General features: G+C 47.4%; 1 protein-coding gene across 3 annotated transcripts in view; it reads left to right on the top strand.

Annotated features, from left to right (window-relative positions):
- gss (glutathione synthetase) overlaps nt 1-20516 on the top strand; it is a 75667-nt gene that overhangs the window by 47369 nt on the left and 7782 nt on the right. For all 3 annotated transcript variants that reach the window (XR_015080678.1, XM_086005788.1, XM_086005789.1), the window contains exons 8-12: nt 1441-1518; nt 2153-2222; nt 8110-8304; nt 11843-11924; nt 13372-13561. Coding sequence is in view for 2 of the 3 variants with exons in the window: in XM_086005788.1 (XP_085861914.1) it covers nt 1441-1518; nt 2153-2222; nt 8110-8304; nt 11843-11924; nt 13372-13561 (615 nt within the window). In the remaining variant the exon portion in view is untranslated. The remainder of the gene's footprint in view (nt 1-1440; nt 1519-2152; nt 2223-8109; nt 8305-11842; nt 11925-13371; nt 13562-20516) is intronic.

Below are 20516 nucleotides of genomic sequence, written 5' to 3'. Positions count from 1 at the left end.
TGCTCTTGGGACTTTCTACGCGCCTGCGGCCACGTCTGCCAGGAATCATTGATTTCTGACTGAGGGAAGCAGGGCCGACTGTGTGTTGGTGCGTTAAGCACTGCAGGTTGGAGCATTTGACGTGTGTGCTGCCTTCCCCTGTTGATTTTGTGATGCCTTCGTGTGGATCTGGCAATGTAGAAATCTACTTGCAATATAAGCCGGACAGTTTCTGCAATACCGGGAGTTGCAGAGCCAGTTCCCATAGTATTTTTTGCAATTTAAATGTACCAAGAGTGTGTTTCAAATTTGAGTTGCTAAGGCATTCTCAATTTCCACGTAGGATTAGTGATAAACTGCCCTTTAATCCCTTTCAGGTTTTTGCATTATATGCTACTTGATTTAACAAAAAAAAATAACGAGTCTCTGGGTATAACCCATTTTATACAGTGCATTAACACTCCCCCCACAATCAGCTAACAGTGCATTGAGGCATGAGGGGGCACCACATGCCCATTCTGTACACTAAGGAATGGCAAAAGGAGAGAGACGGGCAAACAGGCACAGAAATACGTGGAAAATTATCATGGAAATTTACGGCACAGAAGGAGGCCATTCGGCCCATCGTGTCTGTGCCGGCCGAAAAAGAGCTACCCAGCCTAATCCCGCTTAGAATCAGAGTCATAATGGCACAGAAGGAGGCCATTCAGCCCATCGAGTCCGTGCCGGCTCTCTGTAGAGCAATCCAGTCAGTCCCATTCCCCCGCTCTATCCCCGTAGCCCTGCAAGTTTATTTCCCTCGAGTGCCTATCCAGTCTCCCCTTGAAAACATTGAGTGTCTCCGCTTCCACCACTTCCGTCAGCAGCGAGTTCCAGGTCATCACCACTCGCTGCGTTTATAAAAAAAAAAAAAAAAAAATGTCCTCACAGCCCCCCTGTATCTCTTGCCCAAAACCTTAAATCTGTGTCCCCTAGTCCTTGTACCATCAACTAGTGGGAACAGCCTTTCTCCGTCTAGCCTATCCAAACCGTCATAATCTTGTACACCGCTATCAAATCATCCCCTCAACCTCCTTTGCTCTAATGAAAACAAATCCAGCTTCCCAGCTCTTGGTCCGTAGCCCCGCAGGTTACGCCACTTCAAGTGCATGTCCAAGTACTTTTTAAATGTGATTGAGGGTTTCTGCCTCTACCTCCTTTTCAGGCAGTGAGTTCCAGACCCCCACCACCCTCTGGGTGAAAAAAGTTCTCCTCAACTCCCCTCTAATCCTTTTACCAATTACTTTAAATCTATGCCCCCTGGTTATTGACCCTCTCTGCTAAGGGAGGGGGAATGTGGGGGAAAGAAGAGAATGCAAAGTTAGCCTTTTACATTATGAATCCTTCTCGTTTCCCTTTTTGATATTTGACGTTTTTTAAAGTTGATAAATTGCTTCATTCATTTCGCTTTACCTTGTACAGAAATATTCGTGTAGTACGGAGACAGACTCTGGACATAAACGAGAGGGGGACTTTGGATGACCAGAAAAGACTTTTCGTGTGAGTGTTTTTCTTGGCGTTTCCTGGCTGTGATAGAAAGGATTCGGTCTAGTGGACTCGAGCCACCTGTTCTGGGCAAGCAGTAACTTGGCCAAATACTCGACTTTACTTTTAACCCCTATTTAATGCGCCGTGGTTAGAGTTCTATAGTGAACAAATACTCATTTTAAAAGTTTTGTTAGTTTTCTCTCTGCGTGAAACATGGGCCACTTGGCTGGATTTGGTTCATTACAATTTAATGGACTATATACAATTTCCAGAAAGTGCAGTTGACAGTTTCAACACACGAGGGAGAAAGGTATAGAAGGCTATGCTGATAGGGTGAGATGAAGAGGGGAGGGAGGAGGCTCGTGTGGAGCATAAACACCGGCACGGACCAGTTGGCCGAATGGCCTGATTCTGTGCTGTAAATTCTAACTCATACAGTTTTTGCTGTATATAATTTGTTTTATAAATGGAGTAGGCATTCCTGTTACTCCATTCTGCCAGTTTGTATACAGCCATAATCATCAGAGTGCTCTTGTGAATTTCTACTCGCCTGCAGTGACAGTAATCAACCCTGAGCTGACTTGAAAATTAAAGTTTGAAATAGTTTTGTAACAATAACGGACGTCTGTGTTGTGTTAATGTTTAGAGATGGCTATGAAGTTGCAGTCGCTTACTTTCGTACTGGGTACAGTCCAGAGGATTACTACTGCGAAGAGGTTGGTGCGCGGTTCTTTTTTAAACTTTCTGACGAATCTTCCTCCTCTTGCTCACTGGCAAGGCCAATAGTAACACCTCGGTTAAGGTCAACTAACTCTAACACAGACGTGGGACTTTCTTGGTTTATGTGGCACAGATGTTCACTGGATAAACACACCGCCATTGGTGGGGTGGAGCAGCCTTTTTAGACTTATTTTAATTGTGTACGTGTGTGTGTGTTTATAAGAACATAAGAATTAGGAGCAGGAGTCGGCCATTCGGCCCCTCGAGCCTGCTCCGCCGTTCAATAAGATCGTGGCTGATCTTCCACCTCAACTCTACTTCCCCGTCCGACCCCCACATCCCTCGATTCCCCCTAGAGTCCAAAAATCTCTCTCAGCCTTGAATATACTCGAATGATTCAGCATCCACTGCCCTCTGGGCCAAGAATTCCAAAGATTCACAACCCTGAGTGAAGAAATTCCTCCTCATCTCAGCCTTAAATGGCCGACCTCTTATCCTGAGACTGTGACCCCTAGTTCTAGACACTCCAGCCAGGGGACAACATCCTCTCAGCATCTATCCTGTCAATCCCCCTCAGAATCTTACATGTTTTAATGAGATCACCTCTCATTCTTCTAAACTCCAGAGAGTACAGGCCCAATCTACTCAATCTCTCCTCATAGGACAACCCTCTCATCCCAGGAATCAAATGAATTAGACTTTTGTCAAAATGTCACATTCGTCGGGCTGCGCTGGTAATTTTTAACATAAGAGTGCAAAAAAAAAATGGCCACTCGGAGAGTTACTGCTGTTTGGAGGCCTGGAAGCAGGATGCTCGCTTGCCTGCCCTTTTGGCTGGAAAATGATATCAGAGAATGATAACAGCACAGATGGAGGCCATTTGACCCATCGTGCCTGTGCCGGCTCTTTGAAAGAGCTCTCCAATTCGTCCCACTCCCCTGCCCTTTCCCCATCTCCCCTTCCAAGTATTTACTCAATTCCCTTTTGAAAGTTACTATTGGATCTGCTTCCACCGCCCTTTCAGGCAGAGCGTTCCCGATCACAACAACTCGTTGCGTTAAAAAAAAACTCTCCTCATCTGTGGTTCTTTTGCCAATTACCTTTAAAATATGGAGTGCAATGGGGAGCCCGAAGGAGAGATGGCGAAGCTTATGCAATAAAATAACTTCAAAAGTTATCTTTGACTCGAGAAAATTGAGGCAGCTGTACTCTGCTGATTTCATCTAAAATGATTGTGTTAAAGCAGCGCTGCACTCGTTTAGACTTCTGGGTTGAGGACGTGTTGTATGAAGAGCTGGACCCTGTCAGATAGGTGTCAGCCAGTGGCTCAGTGGGTACCACCCTCCTCTGAGTCAGAAGGATGTGGGTTCAAGTCCCCAATACGGAGACTTGAGCACAAAAATGCAGGCTGACGCTCCCAGTGCAGTGCTGAGGGAGTGCGGCACTGTCGAAGGTGCCGTCCTTCGGGTGAGACGTTCAACCGAGGCCCCGTCTGCTCTCTCGGGTGGACGTAAAAGATCCCACAGCCACTATTCAAGGAAGAGCAGGGGGAGTTCTCCCCGGTGTCCTGGCCAATATTTATCCCTCAACCAACATCACTAAAACTGATTATCTGGTCGTTCTCACAGTGCTGTTTGTGCGACCTTGAATATTGGCTGCCCCGTTTCCTATGTTGCAACATCAGAAATACTTCATTGACTGTAAATGGATGTCCTGAGGTTGCGGAAGGTGCAATATACCCCCTCCAACATAGTCAACAGGTCCGCAAACCCCTTCACCAATCTAATGTCCTTCAATATTCGCCCCTCTCCAATACTTCTCTCCAATGCTTTTAGAAACATGGAAGATAGGAGCAGGAGTAGGCCATTCGGCCCATTCAATGCGATCATGGCTGATCATCCAAATTCAGTACCCGCTTTCTCCCCATACCCCTTTAGCCTTAAGAAATCTAACTCCTTCTTGAATATATTTAATGAATTGGCCTCAACTGCCTTGTGTGGTAGAGAATTCCACAGGTTCACCACTCTCTGGGTGAAGAAATTCCTCCTCATCTCTGTCGTAAATGGCTTACCCCTTATCCTTAGACTGTGACCCCTGGTTCTGGACTCCCCGACCATCGGGAACATCCTTCCTGCATCTAGTTTGTCTAGTCCTGTTAGAATTTTATAAGTTTCAATGAGATCCCCTCTCATTCTTCTAAACTCTAGCGAACATAAGCCCAATCGACCCAATCTCTCCTCGTACGTCATTCCTGCCATCCCAGGTATCAGTCTGGTGAATCTTCGCTGAACTCTTTCCGTGGCAAGAACATCCTTCCTCAGATAAGGATTTATATAAATAAGGAAATTTTGTGCAATTTCTTTCTGCAAAACTAATTCTCCATCCCCTTCCTAACATCTTCCACATCCTGTAATGGGCATTTTGAAATTGCTACGGTCAAATATATACAAGGTGGCAACAAAGTTGGGAGGGAGACAAACGGACACCAGCATCTGCAGACCCATTAGTCTTGCTTCAGTTCCGTTAAAATAATGGAATAGACTTATCGGGAATAAACTTGAGGCTGATCTGTTTAGCAAAAATCTAGTTAACAGTAGCTTTGGGTGAGAAAGATCATAGAATCGTAGAAATTTACGGCACAGAAGGAGGCCGTTCGACCCATCGTGTCTGTGCCGGCCGAAAAAGAGTGATCCAGCCTAATCCCACTTTCCAGCTCTTGGTCCGTAGCCCTGTAGGTTCTGGCACTTCAAGTGCATATCCAAGGACTTTTTAAATGTGATGAGGGTTTCTGCCTCTACCACCCTTTTGAGGCAGAGAGTGCCAGACTCCCGCCACCCTCGGTGAAAAAGGTTCTCCAAATCCCCTCTAATCCTTCTACCAATTGCTTTAAATCTCTGCCCCCTGGTTATTGACCTCTCTGCTAAGGGGAAATAGGTCCTTCCTATCCACTCTATCAAGGCCCCTCATAATTTTATACACCTCAATTATGTCCCCCCTCAGCCTCCTCTGTTCCAAAGAAAACAGCCCGTCTTTCCTCATAGCTAAAATTCCTCAGTCCTGGCAACATCCTACCTCACCAAACTCCTTGATTCCTTTTAAAAGTGGTAGCCCTAGTTGGCTGTTGTAAACCCCACAGTGTGGAATTAGACTTTCAAAAGAAATTTGATAAAGTTCCACAGGAAAGTTGCTAGTGATGCTCCAAGCTGTAGGGGGCTCAGAGCAAAACTTGGGAATGGATAAGAACTTGGCTGAAGGGTAGAAAACTGGTTAGAGGGGTGAAGTTGGTGATAGAGGGAGCCAGCTTTACACCCTGTCCGGTGTTCTTTCCCCATTGAAGTAAAACGGGCTGCCGATATGTTATCGCTCATTTATGCGCTACAGCCAAAGACTTGAGTTCACCCGCGTAATGTCAGGGTGTGTAGGGAAGTGCTGAGTGTGGGGGGAGCCCCAGTGCTCAGAACTGGGACCACTGCAATTTTAAATTTACGTTAATGACTTGGATTTTTAAACTCCATGCACACTGGTTAAGTTTGTAGGTGGTAACAAAACTCGAAGGGGCAGTGGAGTCGAAGGAGGCAGCCTAGAAATGACTGAATGAGCCAAGCGAAATATGTGAATGGGCTGAACAATGGCAGGTGAAATTCAGTACAGGCAAGTGTAGCGTATTGCACATCGGAAACAAAATGAGGGCCATGCGCACTTCATGATGTGGAAATAGCTATGGCTGAAGATAAAGGGACCTGGGAGTCTTGGTGGATTCCATGCTCAACATGTCAAACCAAGGCAAATCAGCAAAGGCAAAACAGTAGATTATATCATCAACAACCACTTGTATTTATATAGTGCTTTTAACATAAGTAAAACATCCCAAGGCACTTCACAGGAGCTTTATCAGACAAGATTTGGCACCAAGTCACACCAGGAGAAATTAGGACAGGTGACTAAAAGCTCGGTGGAAGAGGCAGGTTTTAAGGAACGTCTTAAAGGAGGAGAGAGAGGCGGAGAGGTTTAGGGAGTGAATTCCAGAGCTCGGGGCCCAGGCGGCTGAAGGCACGGCCGCCAATGGTGGAGCGATGGAAATCTGAGATGCGCAAGAGGCCAGACTTGCAGAAGCGCAGAGATCTCGGAGGGTTGTAGGGCTGGCGATGGTTATGCGGAGGGGGAGGGTGGGGGGAGGCCTTGAAGGGATTTCAAAATAAGTCAGAGGAAATAGTGATCAAACTGTATAGTGCTCTGGTACAGCACGAGTACTGTGTCCAAATTGGAACTAGACTATTTACTTAGGAGGGAAATCGGGAATTTTATTCACACAAAGGGGAGCAGAAATCTGGAATTCTCTTCCCCCTAAAAGGCTGTGGATGCTGTGGTGACCATTGGAGCTTTCAAGATTGAGATGGATGGAAAAATTTAGAAGATAGTAAATGGTTAATCTGGAATCCTACCTGAATTAAACAGTGGGAGTGGGACAAGGGGACATGGGTTCAGACGAGTGAATGGGTAAATTTAGGTCTGATAATCAGGAGGCTCTACTTCATGCAGAGAGTAATCAAAACTTGCAGTAGGTTTCCACGCAGAATGGTGGAAGCAAAACCCTGGAATCATTTAAGGAGCAACTAAGCGCAGTTCTGAGAGGAGTGTAGGGTTTCTTTTGGATGTATGAATTAAGACGGACCAAGTGGTCGACCTCAACCTTGGGTAGATTGTGATGTTGTGGAAAAAGTAGTCAACGGAGCCACCTAGTGGCCAGAGCCTGCATTTTTCATCGTTTGGGTTATTGCAACAAAATTGAAATGGAAATGTTGAGCTAAACATTTCTGATGGTAAACGTCGACAGAAAAACGTGACCAGATATTGTGACAACGGGATGCAAGGTCTGTTAACAGCAAGCACATACCTTGCGCTGTGGCTCAGTTGGTAGTGCTTCTCGCATCTTGGGTCAGCAGGCCGTGGGTTTCAAGCCCCACTCCAGAGATTTGAACACAAAAAATCTAGGCTGACGCTCTCCAGCGCAGTACAGAGGGACTGATACCTGGGATGGCAGGAATGACGTATGAGGGGGCATTGGGTCGATTGGGCTTGTACTCGCTAGAGTTTAGAAGAATGAGGGGATCTCATTGAACTTATAAAATTCTAACGGGACTCGACAGACTAGATACACGAAGGATGTTCCCGATGGCGGGGGGAGTCCAGAACCAGGGGTCACAGTCTAAGGATAAGGGGTAGGCCATTTAGGACTGAGATGAGGAGGAATTTCTTCACCCAGAGAGTGGAGAACCTGTGGAATTCTCTACCACAGAAGGCGGTTGAGGCCAATTCATTAAATATATTCAAGAAGGAGTTAGATATATTTCTTAAGGCTAAAGGGATCAAGGGATATGGGGAGAAAGCAGGGACCGGGTACTGAATTTGGATGATCAGCCATGATCTCATTAAATGGCGGAGCAGGCTCGAGGGGCCGAATAGCCTACTCCTGCTCCTATCTTCTGTGTTTCTATGAGACGTTTAAACAGAGGCCAAGTCTGCGCGCGCTCTCGGAATCCCGTGGCACTATTCCGAAGAAGAGCGGGGGAGTTATCCTCAGTGTCCTGGGCCAATATTTAAATCCCTCAATCAACATCACTAAAGAAACAGATGATCTGGTCATTTATCGCATTGCTGTCTGTGGGAGCTTGCTGTGCACAAATTGGCTGTCGTGTTTCCTACATCACAACACTTCAAAAAAATGTACTTCATTGGCTGTAAAGCGCTTTGGGACGTCCCAAGGTTTGTGAAAGGCGCTATATAAATGCAAGACTTTTTTTTACACAGGACTCTTAATGTCAATTTGTCCTTTAACACGGTGTAATGTACCCTTTTTTTCTCTCTTTTCCGTCTTTGTCTTAGTGTTGGGATGCGCGATTGTTGATTGAACGTTCCAAGGCAATTAAATGCCCGGATATTGCCACCCACCTGGTGGGAACCAAGAAAGTGCAACAGGAATTGACGCGCGCTGGAGTCGTGGAGAAGTTCTTGCCCGATTGCCCCGAATCTGCTGAGCGAATCCGCGCTACCTTCGTGGGCCTGTACAGCATTGATAAGGTAAAGAAAGACGCTCTTTACCACTGCCACGCATTCTAAATGCCTGCTCTTTCTGGGAGTGGGCAGGGGGAAGTTACATAGAAACCTAGAAGATAGGAGCAGGAGTAGGCCATTCGGCCCCTCGAGCCTGCTCCGCCATTTAATGAGATCATGGCTGATCATCCAAATTCAGTACCCTGTCCCTGCCTTCTCCCCATATCCCTTGATCCCTTTAGCCTTAAGAAATATATCCAACTCCTTCTTGAATATATTAATGAATTGGCCTCAACTGCCTTCTGTGGTAGAGAATTCCACAGGTTCACCACTCTCTGGGTGAAGAAATTCCTCCTCATCTCAATCCTAAATGGCTTACCCCTTTATCCTTAGACTGTGACCCCTGGTTCTGGACTCCCCGACCATCAGGAACATCCTTCCTGCATCTAGTCTGTCTAGTCCTGTTAGAATTTTATAAGTTTCAATGAGATCCCCTCTCATTCTTCTAAACTCCAGCGAATATAAGCCCAATCGACCCAATCTCTCCTCATACGTCATTCCTGCCACCCCAGGCATCAGTCTGGTGAATCTTCGCTGCACTCCCTCCATGGCAAGAACATCCTTCCTCAGATAAGGCGACCAAAACTGCACACAGTGCTCAAGGTGTGGTCTCACCAAGGCCCTGTACAACTGCAGCAAGACATCCTTGCTCCTGTACTCAAATCCTCTCGCTATGAAGGCCAACATACCATTTGTCTTCTTAACCGCCTGCTGCACCTACATGCTTACCTGTGACCGGTTGCGCAAATGACTAGACGCCGCGTTGATGTGTTTAAAGAAAGTTGCGTTGCAGTCGGGGGGTGGGTTTGCGATGCAAAGATAGGCACCTAGAGTGAAACGCGAACCATTGACCCCTCCGCTTTTTGCGTTCACTGCTCCCACTCTGTCGATAATCGAGCTTTCCCCTCCCGTTCAAACTGTGACACTGAAATATTCCTGTCAATCTCACGGGTGGAAATGTAAAATTTTATCCTGAGTGCATTGTCAGGGAGGTCATATTAAAATAGAGTAGGAAATGGTGCAGGAGACTTATTTACATTTGCATTTTACGGTTGATTCCTGAGATGAAGGGGTTGTCTTATGAAGAAAGGTTGAGCAGGTTGGGCCTATACTCATTGGAGTTTAGAAGAATGAGAGGGGATCTTATTGAAACATATAAGATTCTGAAGGGGCTTGACAGGGTAGATGCAGAGAGGATGTTTCCCCTCGTGGGGGAATCTAGAACTAGGGGGCATAATTTCAGAATAAGGGGGCACCCTTTTAAATCGGAAATGAGGAGGAATTTCTTCTGAGGGTCGTGAATCTGTGGAATTCTCTTCCCCAGCGAGCTGTGGAGGCTGGGACATTGAATATATTTAAGGTGGAGATAGACAGACTTTTGAATGATAAGGGAGTCGAGGGTTACGGGGAGCGGGCAGGGAAGTGGAGTTGAGGCCAAGATCAGATCAGCCATGATCTTATTGAATGGGGGAGCAGGCTCGAGGGGCCAAATGACCAACTCCTGCTCCTATGTCTTATGTTCTTACAGTGCTGGCTCCGCTGGTTAAGGCATTGACTAGCTGGTCCATGCATAGGAACAGGAGTCGGCCATTCAGCCCCGCCAGCCTGTTCCGCCATACAAGAACGGTAGTACAGGAAACTTTGGTTTATCCGGAGGTTGCATGTCCGGAAACCTCGATCTAACGGCAGAAATCAGTAGCCGTTTTGTTAGGTTTTTTTTTGTTTAAAAAAATGCTAGGAGAAGAAAAAAAGTCAGTCTCTGGAAAGCCTCTCTGAAGCTGTTGCTAAGCTACAGAGACGCTTCCAAGGTACGGGCCGACTGTTTACAAGCTGTTGCTAAGCAACAGTGTTTGTTGTCAGATACGGAGATGAAAACCTCCGTATCCTTCAACATTAGCGCTGGTCTGTCCGGAAGTTTTCATAGATCGGCATCACGCCGGTCCCGTCGGTGCCGGATATCGCGAAGTTTCCTGTATAGTGATTATGTTACTGGACTAGTATCCGTAATGGTGACCACGATACAAATATAGGCACGTAGAATGAAACGGTCGTAAAAACCCACCTGGTTCACTGATGTCCTTTTAGGAAAGGAAATCTGCTGCCCTTACCCGGTCTGGCCGATATGTGACTCCAGACCCACAGCAATGTGGTTGACTCTTAACTGCCCTCTGAAATGGCCCAACAAGCCACTCAGTTGTGACAAACCGCTACAAAAAAAAAAGAATCACCGCCACATTCTCGAGGGCAATAAATGCCGGCCAGCGACGCCCACATCCTATGAACGAATATTTTTTTAAATCACAGCTGATCTGTATCTTGACTCCAGCTATTCGCCTTGGTTCCGTAATAACAAAAATCTGTCAATCTCAATTTTGACATTGTGAATTGTCTTCCCCCAACAGCTTTTTGGGGGAGAGAGTTCCAGATTCCCACCACCCTTTGTGTGAGGAAGTGCTTCCTGACATCACCCCTGAACAGTCTAGCACTAATTTTAAGGTTATGCCCCCTTGTTCCAGACTCTCCCACCAGCGAAAATGGTTTCTCTTTCTCTCTCTCCCCTATCAATTCCTTTAATCACCTTAAACACCTCAATTAGATCGCCCCTTAATCCTCTATACTTGAGGGAATAAAAGCCTCGCCTATGCAGACCAAGGAAGTCCAAGCTTCAACCGCCCCCCCCCCCCCCCCCCCCAACACACACACACACACACACACACACACACTCTGTGCTGAGGCATCGAATCTCAATTGAGCAACAGTAGGGATGCTCCTATTGGCTTTGCGCGCCACCGACGAGTGTGCTCTTCCAAGTGAATGCCAGAACGGACTCAATAGTGATGCCCCTTGGGGGTCAGAGAGCTTGTCCACGCAGTGCGTAAACTTATGTATAAATGGCTACTTGGGTAAGGTACCAGAGGATACCCATGACCCTCAAAAGAGGAGTTGATGCCTCGTGGCAGAATGGGGGTGGGGGGGTAGAGGAGACATTCATGAGTGAGGGTACTGAAGGTCTGTCTGTACACAGGAAACTCGACTCCAACCTGACTGAGTGCTTCAGGAGAGGAAGGAGTGGAGAAGAAAATTAGAGGATGGGGAGAGGGGAAACTTTGAGCAGCAAGCGGGTATACTAATAATAATAATAATCAACTTTATTGTCACTGTTAGTGCACAAGTGCAGTACAACGAAATGTAGGCTTGCGGCTCCCGAGAGTGTACATTTAGATTAAGACATTTAAACATTCAACATTCATTTGGCTTGTAATACATTAACATAAACATAACCATAATAAAGTGCATTGGCAGATGTGCAGGCTTTAGAGTTTATTTGTGGAGTTCAGTAGGATGACAGCCCTGGGAAAGAAGCTGTTCCTAAATCTGGTCAGTGTGAAGATAAAACCGGTTTCTTACATTAGCAAATGGAAGAAAATTAACCCACAAGTCCATACTCACCATGCACCTCCAAAAACAATTAATAATTTCACTCGAACTTTCTCTATGGTGACAGGGTCCCGAGGGCGATGAAATGATAACTCGAGCAATGGAAGACCCAGAAAGCTTTGTCCTGAAACCACAGAGGGAGGGAGGAGGTAAGATGATGTCGCACTCTCTTATTTTAAATCGGAGGCCAACTTTTCCTTTTGCCCTGGGTGCCGCGCAGAGAGGAAAATCGGACAAGGAGGATCATCCGCACCTAACCGATCCTGTCCGATTTTACACACCGCCCTGTGGGTGGGAGGCGACAGAAAAGATTCGTTCCTTTTGAGTGCTAGATTTCAGCTCAGTGGGTCGCACTCTCGCCTCTTGAGGCAGAAGGTTGTGGGTTCGTAGGTTTGGACATCCCAAGAGGCTTCACGGAGGAGAAAAATAACAGACAGCAAGTGGCAGTGGAAGTATTGGCAGTGGGTGACTAAAGCCCTTTGAAGGACGGCAAAGTGGTCGCAAGGATGAGGGCTTTGGAATGAGTGTTGTGGGGCTAAGAGCTTCGAGGCTCTGTAGCTGAAGGTGGGATGGAGGATGCGACGGGATAGCAGGATTGGGAGAAACAAAGAACGGGTGTGGGAACATAGCGCTGATTGAGGCTACAGAGGGTTGAGGCCATGGAGAGATTTTTTACATAAGGACGAGAAGTTTAAAAATCGGTGCATGGAGAGATAGGAAGCCCTTGAAGGTTGGTGAGCACTGGAGGAATGGGATTTTGTGCAGGGTAGGTAGCTAGGATATGGGGCTTGAAGCTCCGCTCAGGGTCCACACTGAGGTTGCAAATTATTGGTCTGAGGGAGCTGTCCGGGAGGCAGGTGTTACGGTGCAAAGCTTTTGCCCAGAGGCGAACAAAGGTGGCTTTAGTCTTGCCGATGTTGTGTTGAAAGGAAATCCTTGTTGATCCAGGACTTAATACTGGCTGACATGAATCAACTGAGCGGCCTGCGAGTGGCGCTGTCCAGGGAGAGTATAAATACTCGGGCACGGGCCCAGCTTGCACAGGACATTCTTAACAGGAACTAGTGAAGGACACAACTAGACCTCCATGTTGTAAAACAGTTGATTAAAGCTTTTTTTAACGCTTAGACCAAGTGCCTAGAAGTTTTCGTACGTCACTGGCTAAGCAGTAGGATAAACATAGTGGCGATGGGGGAGTGAAGTTGGGTTTGGGAAGCGTGTAGATAAGCAATAGGAGGAGACCAAGAATGAATTTTTGGACTACACCCAATATGACCATATTGGGAGCAGAGGCCATTACAGGAGATGTGCCGGCTGCATTAGGCCAGGCAAGAGTGGCAGCAAGCTAGGGCACTGGATCCGAGGTCGATCGCACTCCGAACCTACCTCTTCAACCATGTCTTCAGTTACCACCCCTAATTCTTCTCAATTCATTCTTCACCTACCTCTGTCAAACGTGCTGGGGTTGTTTACTACACGTCAAAATGCATGTTGTCCTTTTCAAAGATGAAACCATTGGTTGGTGAAAGTAGATGTTTTTTTTTTTCCTGACCGAAATATTGTGTGTTTAATTCTCGCTCTTCACGTTGTCGTCAGGAAACAACATTTTTGGAGAAGAGCTCAAGCAGCTTCTGGGGAACATTAAAGACGGGCCAACGAGATCAGCCTATATCCTGATGGACAGGATCCGGCCACAGGCAGTGAAGAATTACTTGCTGCATCCAGGATCGGCTTTGAAAATGTCAGAGTGTGTGGTTGAGTTGGGAGTGTTTGGCGTCTACATCCGGTAAGGAGAGGTTCTTGATCTGTCGTTAATTACGCTCTGTCCTTTCTCGCTCCCCGCCCTCACTCCCATTTTCTGCTGAAGTGCTGACTCAGTTGGTTGCACTGTCGCCTCCTGTGGGTCCAAGCACCATTCCCAAGACCAGGAGCCCCAGGTCAACCCTGCAGTGGAGCACCGAGTGCGGCATTGCAAAAGGCACCAACCTTCAGATAAGATCTGTTCCAGTGTGTCGGGTATTTGAAGTCAAGCAGGGAGCTCTCCCAGTGTCACGGCCAACATTGCTATGATCTAGTAATCTACTGATACCAATATTACTAGGATTGACAGAGTAGATGCTGAGAGACCGCTTCCATCTAGCAGGACAAGGGCAGCAGGCGCATGGGAACACCACCACCTCCACGTTCCCCTCCAAGTCGCACACCATCCTGACTTGGAAATATAGCGCCGATCCTTCATCGTCGCTGGGTCAAAATCCTGGAACTCCCTCCCGAACAGCACTGTGGGAGTACCTTCACCACACGGACTGCAGCGGTTCAAGAAGGCGGCTCACCACCACCTTCTCAAGGGCAATTAGGGATAGGCAATAAATGCTGGCCTTGCCAGCGACGCCCTGATCCCATAAAACGAATTTTAAAAAAGATTGTTTCCCCTGGTTAGAGAGTCTAGAACCAGGGGGGCACAGTCTCAGGATAAGGGGTCGGTCATTTAGGACTGAGATGAGGAATTTCTTCACCCAGAGGGTTGAGAGTCTTTGGAATTCTCTACCCCAAGGGCTGTGGATGCTCCGTCGTTGAGTATATTCAAGGCTGAGAGAGAGATTTTTGGACTCTAGGTGAATCGAGAGATATGAAAATAGTGCAGGAAAGTGCAGTTGAGGTTGAAGATCAGCCATGATCTTATTGAATGGCGGAGCAGGCTCGAGGGGCCGAATGGCCTCCTCCTGCTCCTAATTCTTGTGTTCTTATCATTCATTGCAGTGCTGTTGTGGGATCTTGCTGCATGAAATATAGTGGCCAGTTTGCCTATATAACACTCTCTCTGCTTTTCCAAATAATTATTTGTTTGTGAAGTGCTTTAAAATGTTCCCGAGAGACGAGATCCCGCTATTTAATTAAAAGTTTCTTTCTTGGGCTCGCACTGTGGCATGGCTTCACAGGGATGAGCAGACCCCCGGAGCCTCGCCTGAATGGCAGTGCTTTGAGTATAGACAGGCTTTTCAACCACGTACAGCCCATTCTGATCCTGTCTCACCAAGGACAAAGAATTCTTCCATTAACTATATGTTGGTGGCATCATTATCAGCGGGTTTTCTGTTTCAGAATTTCTAGCAAAATCGTAAAGAAAATGTTCTAAAAGGAATGGTAGCATAGTGGTTGATGTTAGTGGAGTAGTACAGGAAACTTTCTGGTATCCGGCACCGACGGGACCGAGCTGGTGCCGTTAGATCAAAACTGCCGTAGAAACCAGCGCTAATGTTAAAACATACGGAGCTCAGAGCTCCGTGTGAAGCAACAAACCCTGTTGCTTAGCAACAGCTTCAAAACAGTCGGCGCAGCTTGCAAGCGTCTAGCTGAAGCTGTTGCTTAGCTACAGAGCTAGGACTGGAGAAAAGAAGCAACGAAAAGAAAAAAAAATAATCTGAACCGACTCCTGAATTTTGCCGGTAGATAGAGCTTTCCGGACATTTAACCTCCGGATAAACGAAAGTTTCCTGTAATTGTTTCTGGAGTGGAGCTAATTTACAGAACAAATGGGAAACTGTTCAACCTCCGTCGCCTCCAGTCCCGATCCAAGGTCGTCCCATCCTCTGTCGTCGAATTACTATATGCAGACGACGCTTGCGTCTGCGCTCACTCGGTCGAACTCCAAACCATCGTCAACACCTTCACCGAAGCATACGAGAGCATAGGCCTTACACTAAACATCCGTAAGACAAAGGTCCTCTGCCAACCTGCCCCCGCCACACAGTACTGCCCCCCCGATTATCAAAATCCACGACAAGGCCTTGGACAACGTGAACCACTTTCCAGACCTTGGGAGCCTACTGTCAACAAGGGCAGATGTCGATGACGAAGTCCAACACCGCCTTCGGTCGCCTGAGGGAGAGAGTGTTTGAAGACCAGGACAAAGCTCATGGTCTACAGAGCAGCAGTGATACCCGCCCTGCTGCATGCCTCAGAGACATGGACCATGTACAGCAGGCACCTCAAAGCACTGGAGAGGTACCACCAATGCTGCCTCCGCAAGATCCTGCAAATCCATTGGCAGGATAGGCGCACCAACGCCAGTGTTCTCGCTCAGGCCAACATCCCCAGCATCGAAGCTCTGACCACGCTCGATCAGCTCTGATGGACGGGTCACATCGTCCGCATGCCCGATACGAGACTCCCAAAACAAGCGCTCTACTCGGAGCTCCGACACGGCAAGAGAGCCCCAGGTGGGCGGAGGAGACGCTTCAAGGACACCTTCAAAGCCTCCTTGAAAAAGTGCAACATCCCCACCGACACCTGGGAATCCCTGGCCCAAGACCGCACAAAGTGGAGGAGAAGCATCCGGGAAGGCGCCGAACACCTCGAGTCTCTTCGCCGGAAGCAAGCGGAATCCAAGCGCAGGCAGCGCAAGGAGCGTACGTCAACCCAAGCACCCCACCCACCCACCCCTTCGACCACCATCTGCCCCACCTGTGACAGAGACTGTAGGTCCCGCATTGGACTCATCAGTCACCTGAGAACTCATTTTTAATGTGGAAGCAAGTCATCCTCGGTTCCGAGGGACTGCCTAAGAAGGAGAAGAATCCAGAGGCCTGCGCTAAATGATCTGGAGATAAGGGTGGTAGAAGTTTGGAACACTCTAACGCAAACAGCAATTGGTGCTAGATCAATTCTTAATTTTAAATCTGAGATTGATAGCTTTTTGTTAACTAAAGGTATTAAGGGATATGGGCCAAAGGCGGGTATATGGAGTTAGGTCGTAGATCAGCCATGATCTCAGTTGAATGGCAGAACAGGCACAAGGGGCTCAATGGCGGCCTCCTGTTCCTATGAGTTCAAATCCCACCACTGCAGCAGAGGAATTTAAATTCAGGTAATTAAATATTTCTGGAATAAAAAGCTAGTATCAGTAATGGTGACCATGAAACTATCGGATTGTTTTAAAAACCCATCTGGTTCACTAATGTCCTTTAGGGAAGGGAATCTGCCGCCCTTACCCGGTCTGGCCTATATGTGACTCCAGACCCACAGCAATGTGGTTGACTCTTAATTGCCCTCTAAAATGGCCGAGCAAGCCACCATTGTACCAAACCGTAACAACACGGACAGCAGCGGTTCAAGAACACCACCTTCTCGAGGGCAATTAGGGATGGGCAATAACTTGCCGGCAACTCCCACATCCCGTGAACAAATTTTTTTTTTTAATCCAGTGGATTTCCCCACCCCTCCCCCCAAAATGTCTGCATTTCTATCAGGCATTTTTTTTTCCAGAATCTGAAGGAGTCCTTGTCATTCTGTATTCGCTGCTCACGATGCGGTCTCCTCTACATTGGGGAGACCAAACGCAGATTGGGTGACCGCTTTGCGGAACACCTCCATTCAGTCCGTAAGGGTGACCCCGAGCTTCCGGTCGCCTGTCATTTTAATTCACCGCTCCATTCCCACTCAGACCTCACCGTCCTTGGCCTCTTGCATTGTTCCACAGAAGCTCAGCGTAAGCTCGAGGAACAGCACCTCATCTTCCGATTAGGCACTTTACAGCCTTCCGGACTCAATATCGAGTTCAACAATTTCCGATCATAACCTCGGTCCCTATTATATTTTTATATATTTTTTATCCACACTTTTGGTTTGTGCCTTTTCCTTTACCTTTCTCCCACATGGCAACTGTCTCTCACTCTGCCAGCGTATTTCACACTTCATCTAGAGCCATCCTTTGTCTCTTTACCTGTCCTATTACCATCTCGTCTCGCCTTGAATATCTCTTAATGTCTCTTCACCTCTCAGACCTTCCCTTTTGTTCTTTCATCCCCTCCCCTATTTTCCAGCCCCCAAACTTGCCTTTTAATCTGTTTCATTTCCTGCTTTTTTTTCTCAGTTCTGAAGAAGGGTTTCAACCTGAAACATTAACTCTGTTTCTCTCTCCACGGATATTGCCTGGCCTGCTGAGTATTTCCAGTGTTTTCTGTTGTCATTTCTTGCTCTCCGCCAACATCACATGTGGGTGTTCCAGCAGCAGTGGGAGCTTTGGCTGTTGCTTAACCCTGGCGTGTTGACGCCTATTGTCGTGCCCTCATAGAATCATAGAAATTTACAGCACAGAAGGAGGCCAAAGAGCTCTCCACCCTAATCCCACTTTCCATCACTTGGTCCGTAGCCCTGTAGGTTACGGCGCTTCAAGTGCATATCCAAGTACTTTTTAAATGTGATGAGAGTTTCTGCCTCTACCACCCTTTCAGGCCGTGAGTTCCAGACCCCCACCACCCTCTGGGTGAAAACATTTCTCCTCAAATCCCCTCTAAACCTCTGACCAAATACTGGTTATTAACCTCCCTGCTAAGGGAAATAGGTCCTTCCTATCCACTCTATCTAGTCCCCTCATAATTTTATACACCTCGATTCGGTCTCCCCTCAGCCTCCTCTGTTCCAAGGAAAACAACCCCAGCCTATCCGACCTTTCCTCATAGCCCGGTGGGATTTTTATTTTTAAACTTCGTGTACATTTTATTAACATAATAACAGTACCTGGATCACACCAAGAGGCTCAATGCAAGCATGTCAGCATGCTGACACAAAAGCAAAATACTGCGGATGCTGGAAATCTGAAATAAAAACAGAAAATGCTGTAAATACTCAGCAGGTCAGGCAGCATCTGTGGAGAGAGAAACCGAGTCAATGTTTCAGGTCGATGACCCTTCGTCAGAACTGGAAAAAGTTACAGATGTAACATTTTTAAGCAAGTGTAGTGACAGGGAAAGGGGGGAGGGGAGGAAAGAACAAAAGGGAAGGCCTATGATAGGATGGAAGGCAGGAGAGATTAAGAGACAAAAGTGATGATGGTGCAAGGCAAGAGGAGATGGTAATGGGACAAGTAAAGAAACAAAAAGTGGGTCTAGAGGAGGTGTAAATGGGAATGATCGACAGCTGCCATGTGAGAGCAAAAAAATAGGGGCCGAGGTTATGGTCTGAAATTGTTGAACTCGATGTTGAGTCCAGAAGGCTGTAAAGTGCCTAATCGAAAGATGAGGTGCTGTTCCTCGAGCTTACGTTGTGCTATATTGGATATATTTCTTAAGGCTAAAGGGATCAAGGCATATGGGGAGAAGGCAGGGACAGGGTACTGAGTTTGGATGATCAGCCATGACCTCATTGAATGGCGGAGCAGGCTCGAGGGGCCGAATGGCCTACGCCTGCTCCTATCTTCTATGTATCTATGTATGTGCTTCGTTGGAATAGTGTAAGAGGCTGAGGACAGAGAGGTCGGAGTGGAGCGGAGAATTGAAGTGACAGGCGACCGGAAGCTCGGGGTCCCCCTTACGGACTGAACGGAGGTGTTCCGCACAGCGGTCACCCAATCTGCGTTTGGTCTCCTCAATGTAGAGGAGACCGCATCGTGAGCAGCGAATACAGTATACTAAATTGCAAGAAGTACAAGTAAATCGCTGCTTCACCTGGAAGGAGTGTTTGGGGCCCTGGACAGTGGGAAGGGAGGAGGTAAAAGGGCAGGTGTTGCATCTCCTGCGCTTGCACGGGTAGCTGATGTGGGAAGGGGTGTTGGGGATGATGGAGCAGAGCAGGGTGTCGCGGAGGGAGAGGTCCCTTCGGAATGCTGAAAGGGGAGGAGAAGATGTGTTTAGTGGTGGGATCACGCCGGAGATGGTGGAGGATGATCTGTTGAATGGGGATGCTGGTGGGGTGAAAGGTGAGGACAAGGGGAACCCTGTCATGGTTCTGGGAGGGAGGGGAAGGGGTGCAAGCAGAAGTGCGGGGAAATAGAACGGACACGGTCAAGGGCCGTGTCAACCACGGTAGAGGGGAATCCTCGGTTGAGGAAAAAGGAAGACATATCAGAAGCACTGGTATGGAAGGTGGCATCGTCAGAGCAGACGCGGCGGAGACGGAGAAAGGAATAGAGTCCTTGCAGGAAGCGGGGTGGGAGGAAGTGTAGTCCAGGTAGTTGTGGGAGTCAGTGGGCTTGTAGTGAAGCGATTTACTTGTACTACTTGCACTGTTCCAACGAAGCTCAACGTAAGATCGAGGAACAGCACCTTGTCTTCCGATTAAGCACTTTACAGCCTTCCGGACTCAACATTGAGTTCAACAATTTCAGATCATATCCCCAGCCCCAATTCTTTTTTCTCTCACATGGCAGCTGTTGATTATTTTATCATTTACACCTCATCTAGAATCATCTTTTGTTTGTTTATCTGTCCCATTACCATCTCCTTTTGCCTCGCACCATCATCCCTTTTGTCTCTTAATCTCTCCTGCCTTCCGCCCTATCACAGACCTTCCCTTTTGTTCTTTCCTCCCCCCCTTTCCCTGTCACTACACTCGCTTAAAAATCTGTTACATCTTTAACATTTTCCAATTCTGACTAAAGGTCGTCGACCTGAAACGTTAACTCTGTTTCTCACTCCACAGATGCTGCCTGACCTGTTGAGTATTTCCAGCATTTTCTGTTTTTATGTCAGCATGCTGTTGGTCACTTTTTTTTAATCCATTCACGGGATGTGGGCGTCGCTGGCAAGGCCAGCATTTATTGCCCATCCCTAATTGCCCTCAAGAAGGTGGTGGTGAGCCGCCATCTTGAACCGCTGCAGTCCGTGTGGTGAAGGTACTCCCACAGTGCTGTTAGGGAGGGAGTTCCAGGATTTTGACCCAGCGACGATGAAGGAATGGCGACATGCTCAAAATGGATGGACAATGAGAATGACTTGGGAGAGAATCCTTGAACTAGCACAAGA

Source organism: Somniosus microcephalus, chromosome 13, assembly GCF_052327205.1.
Source record: "Somniosus microcephalus isolate GS21.2 chromosome 13, FLI_Smic_1.0, whole genome shotgun sequence".
Lineage (NCBI taxonomy): Eukaryota > Metazoa > Chordata > Chondrichthyes > Squaliformes > Somniosidae > Somniosus > Somniosus microcephalus.
The sequence above is the reverse complement of the archived record's forward strand: the minus strand, read 5'-3'. Positions and strand labels throughout refer to the sequence as shown.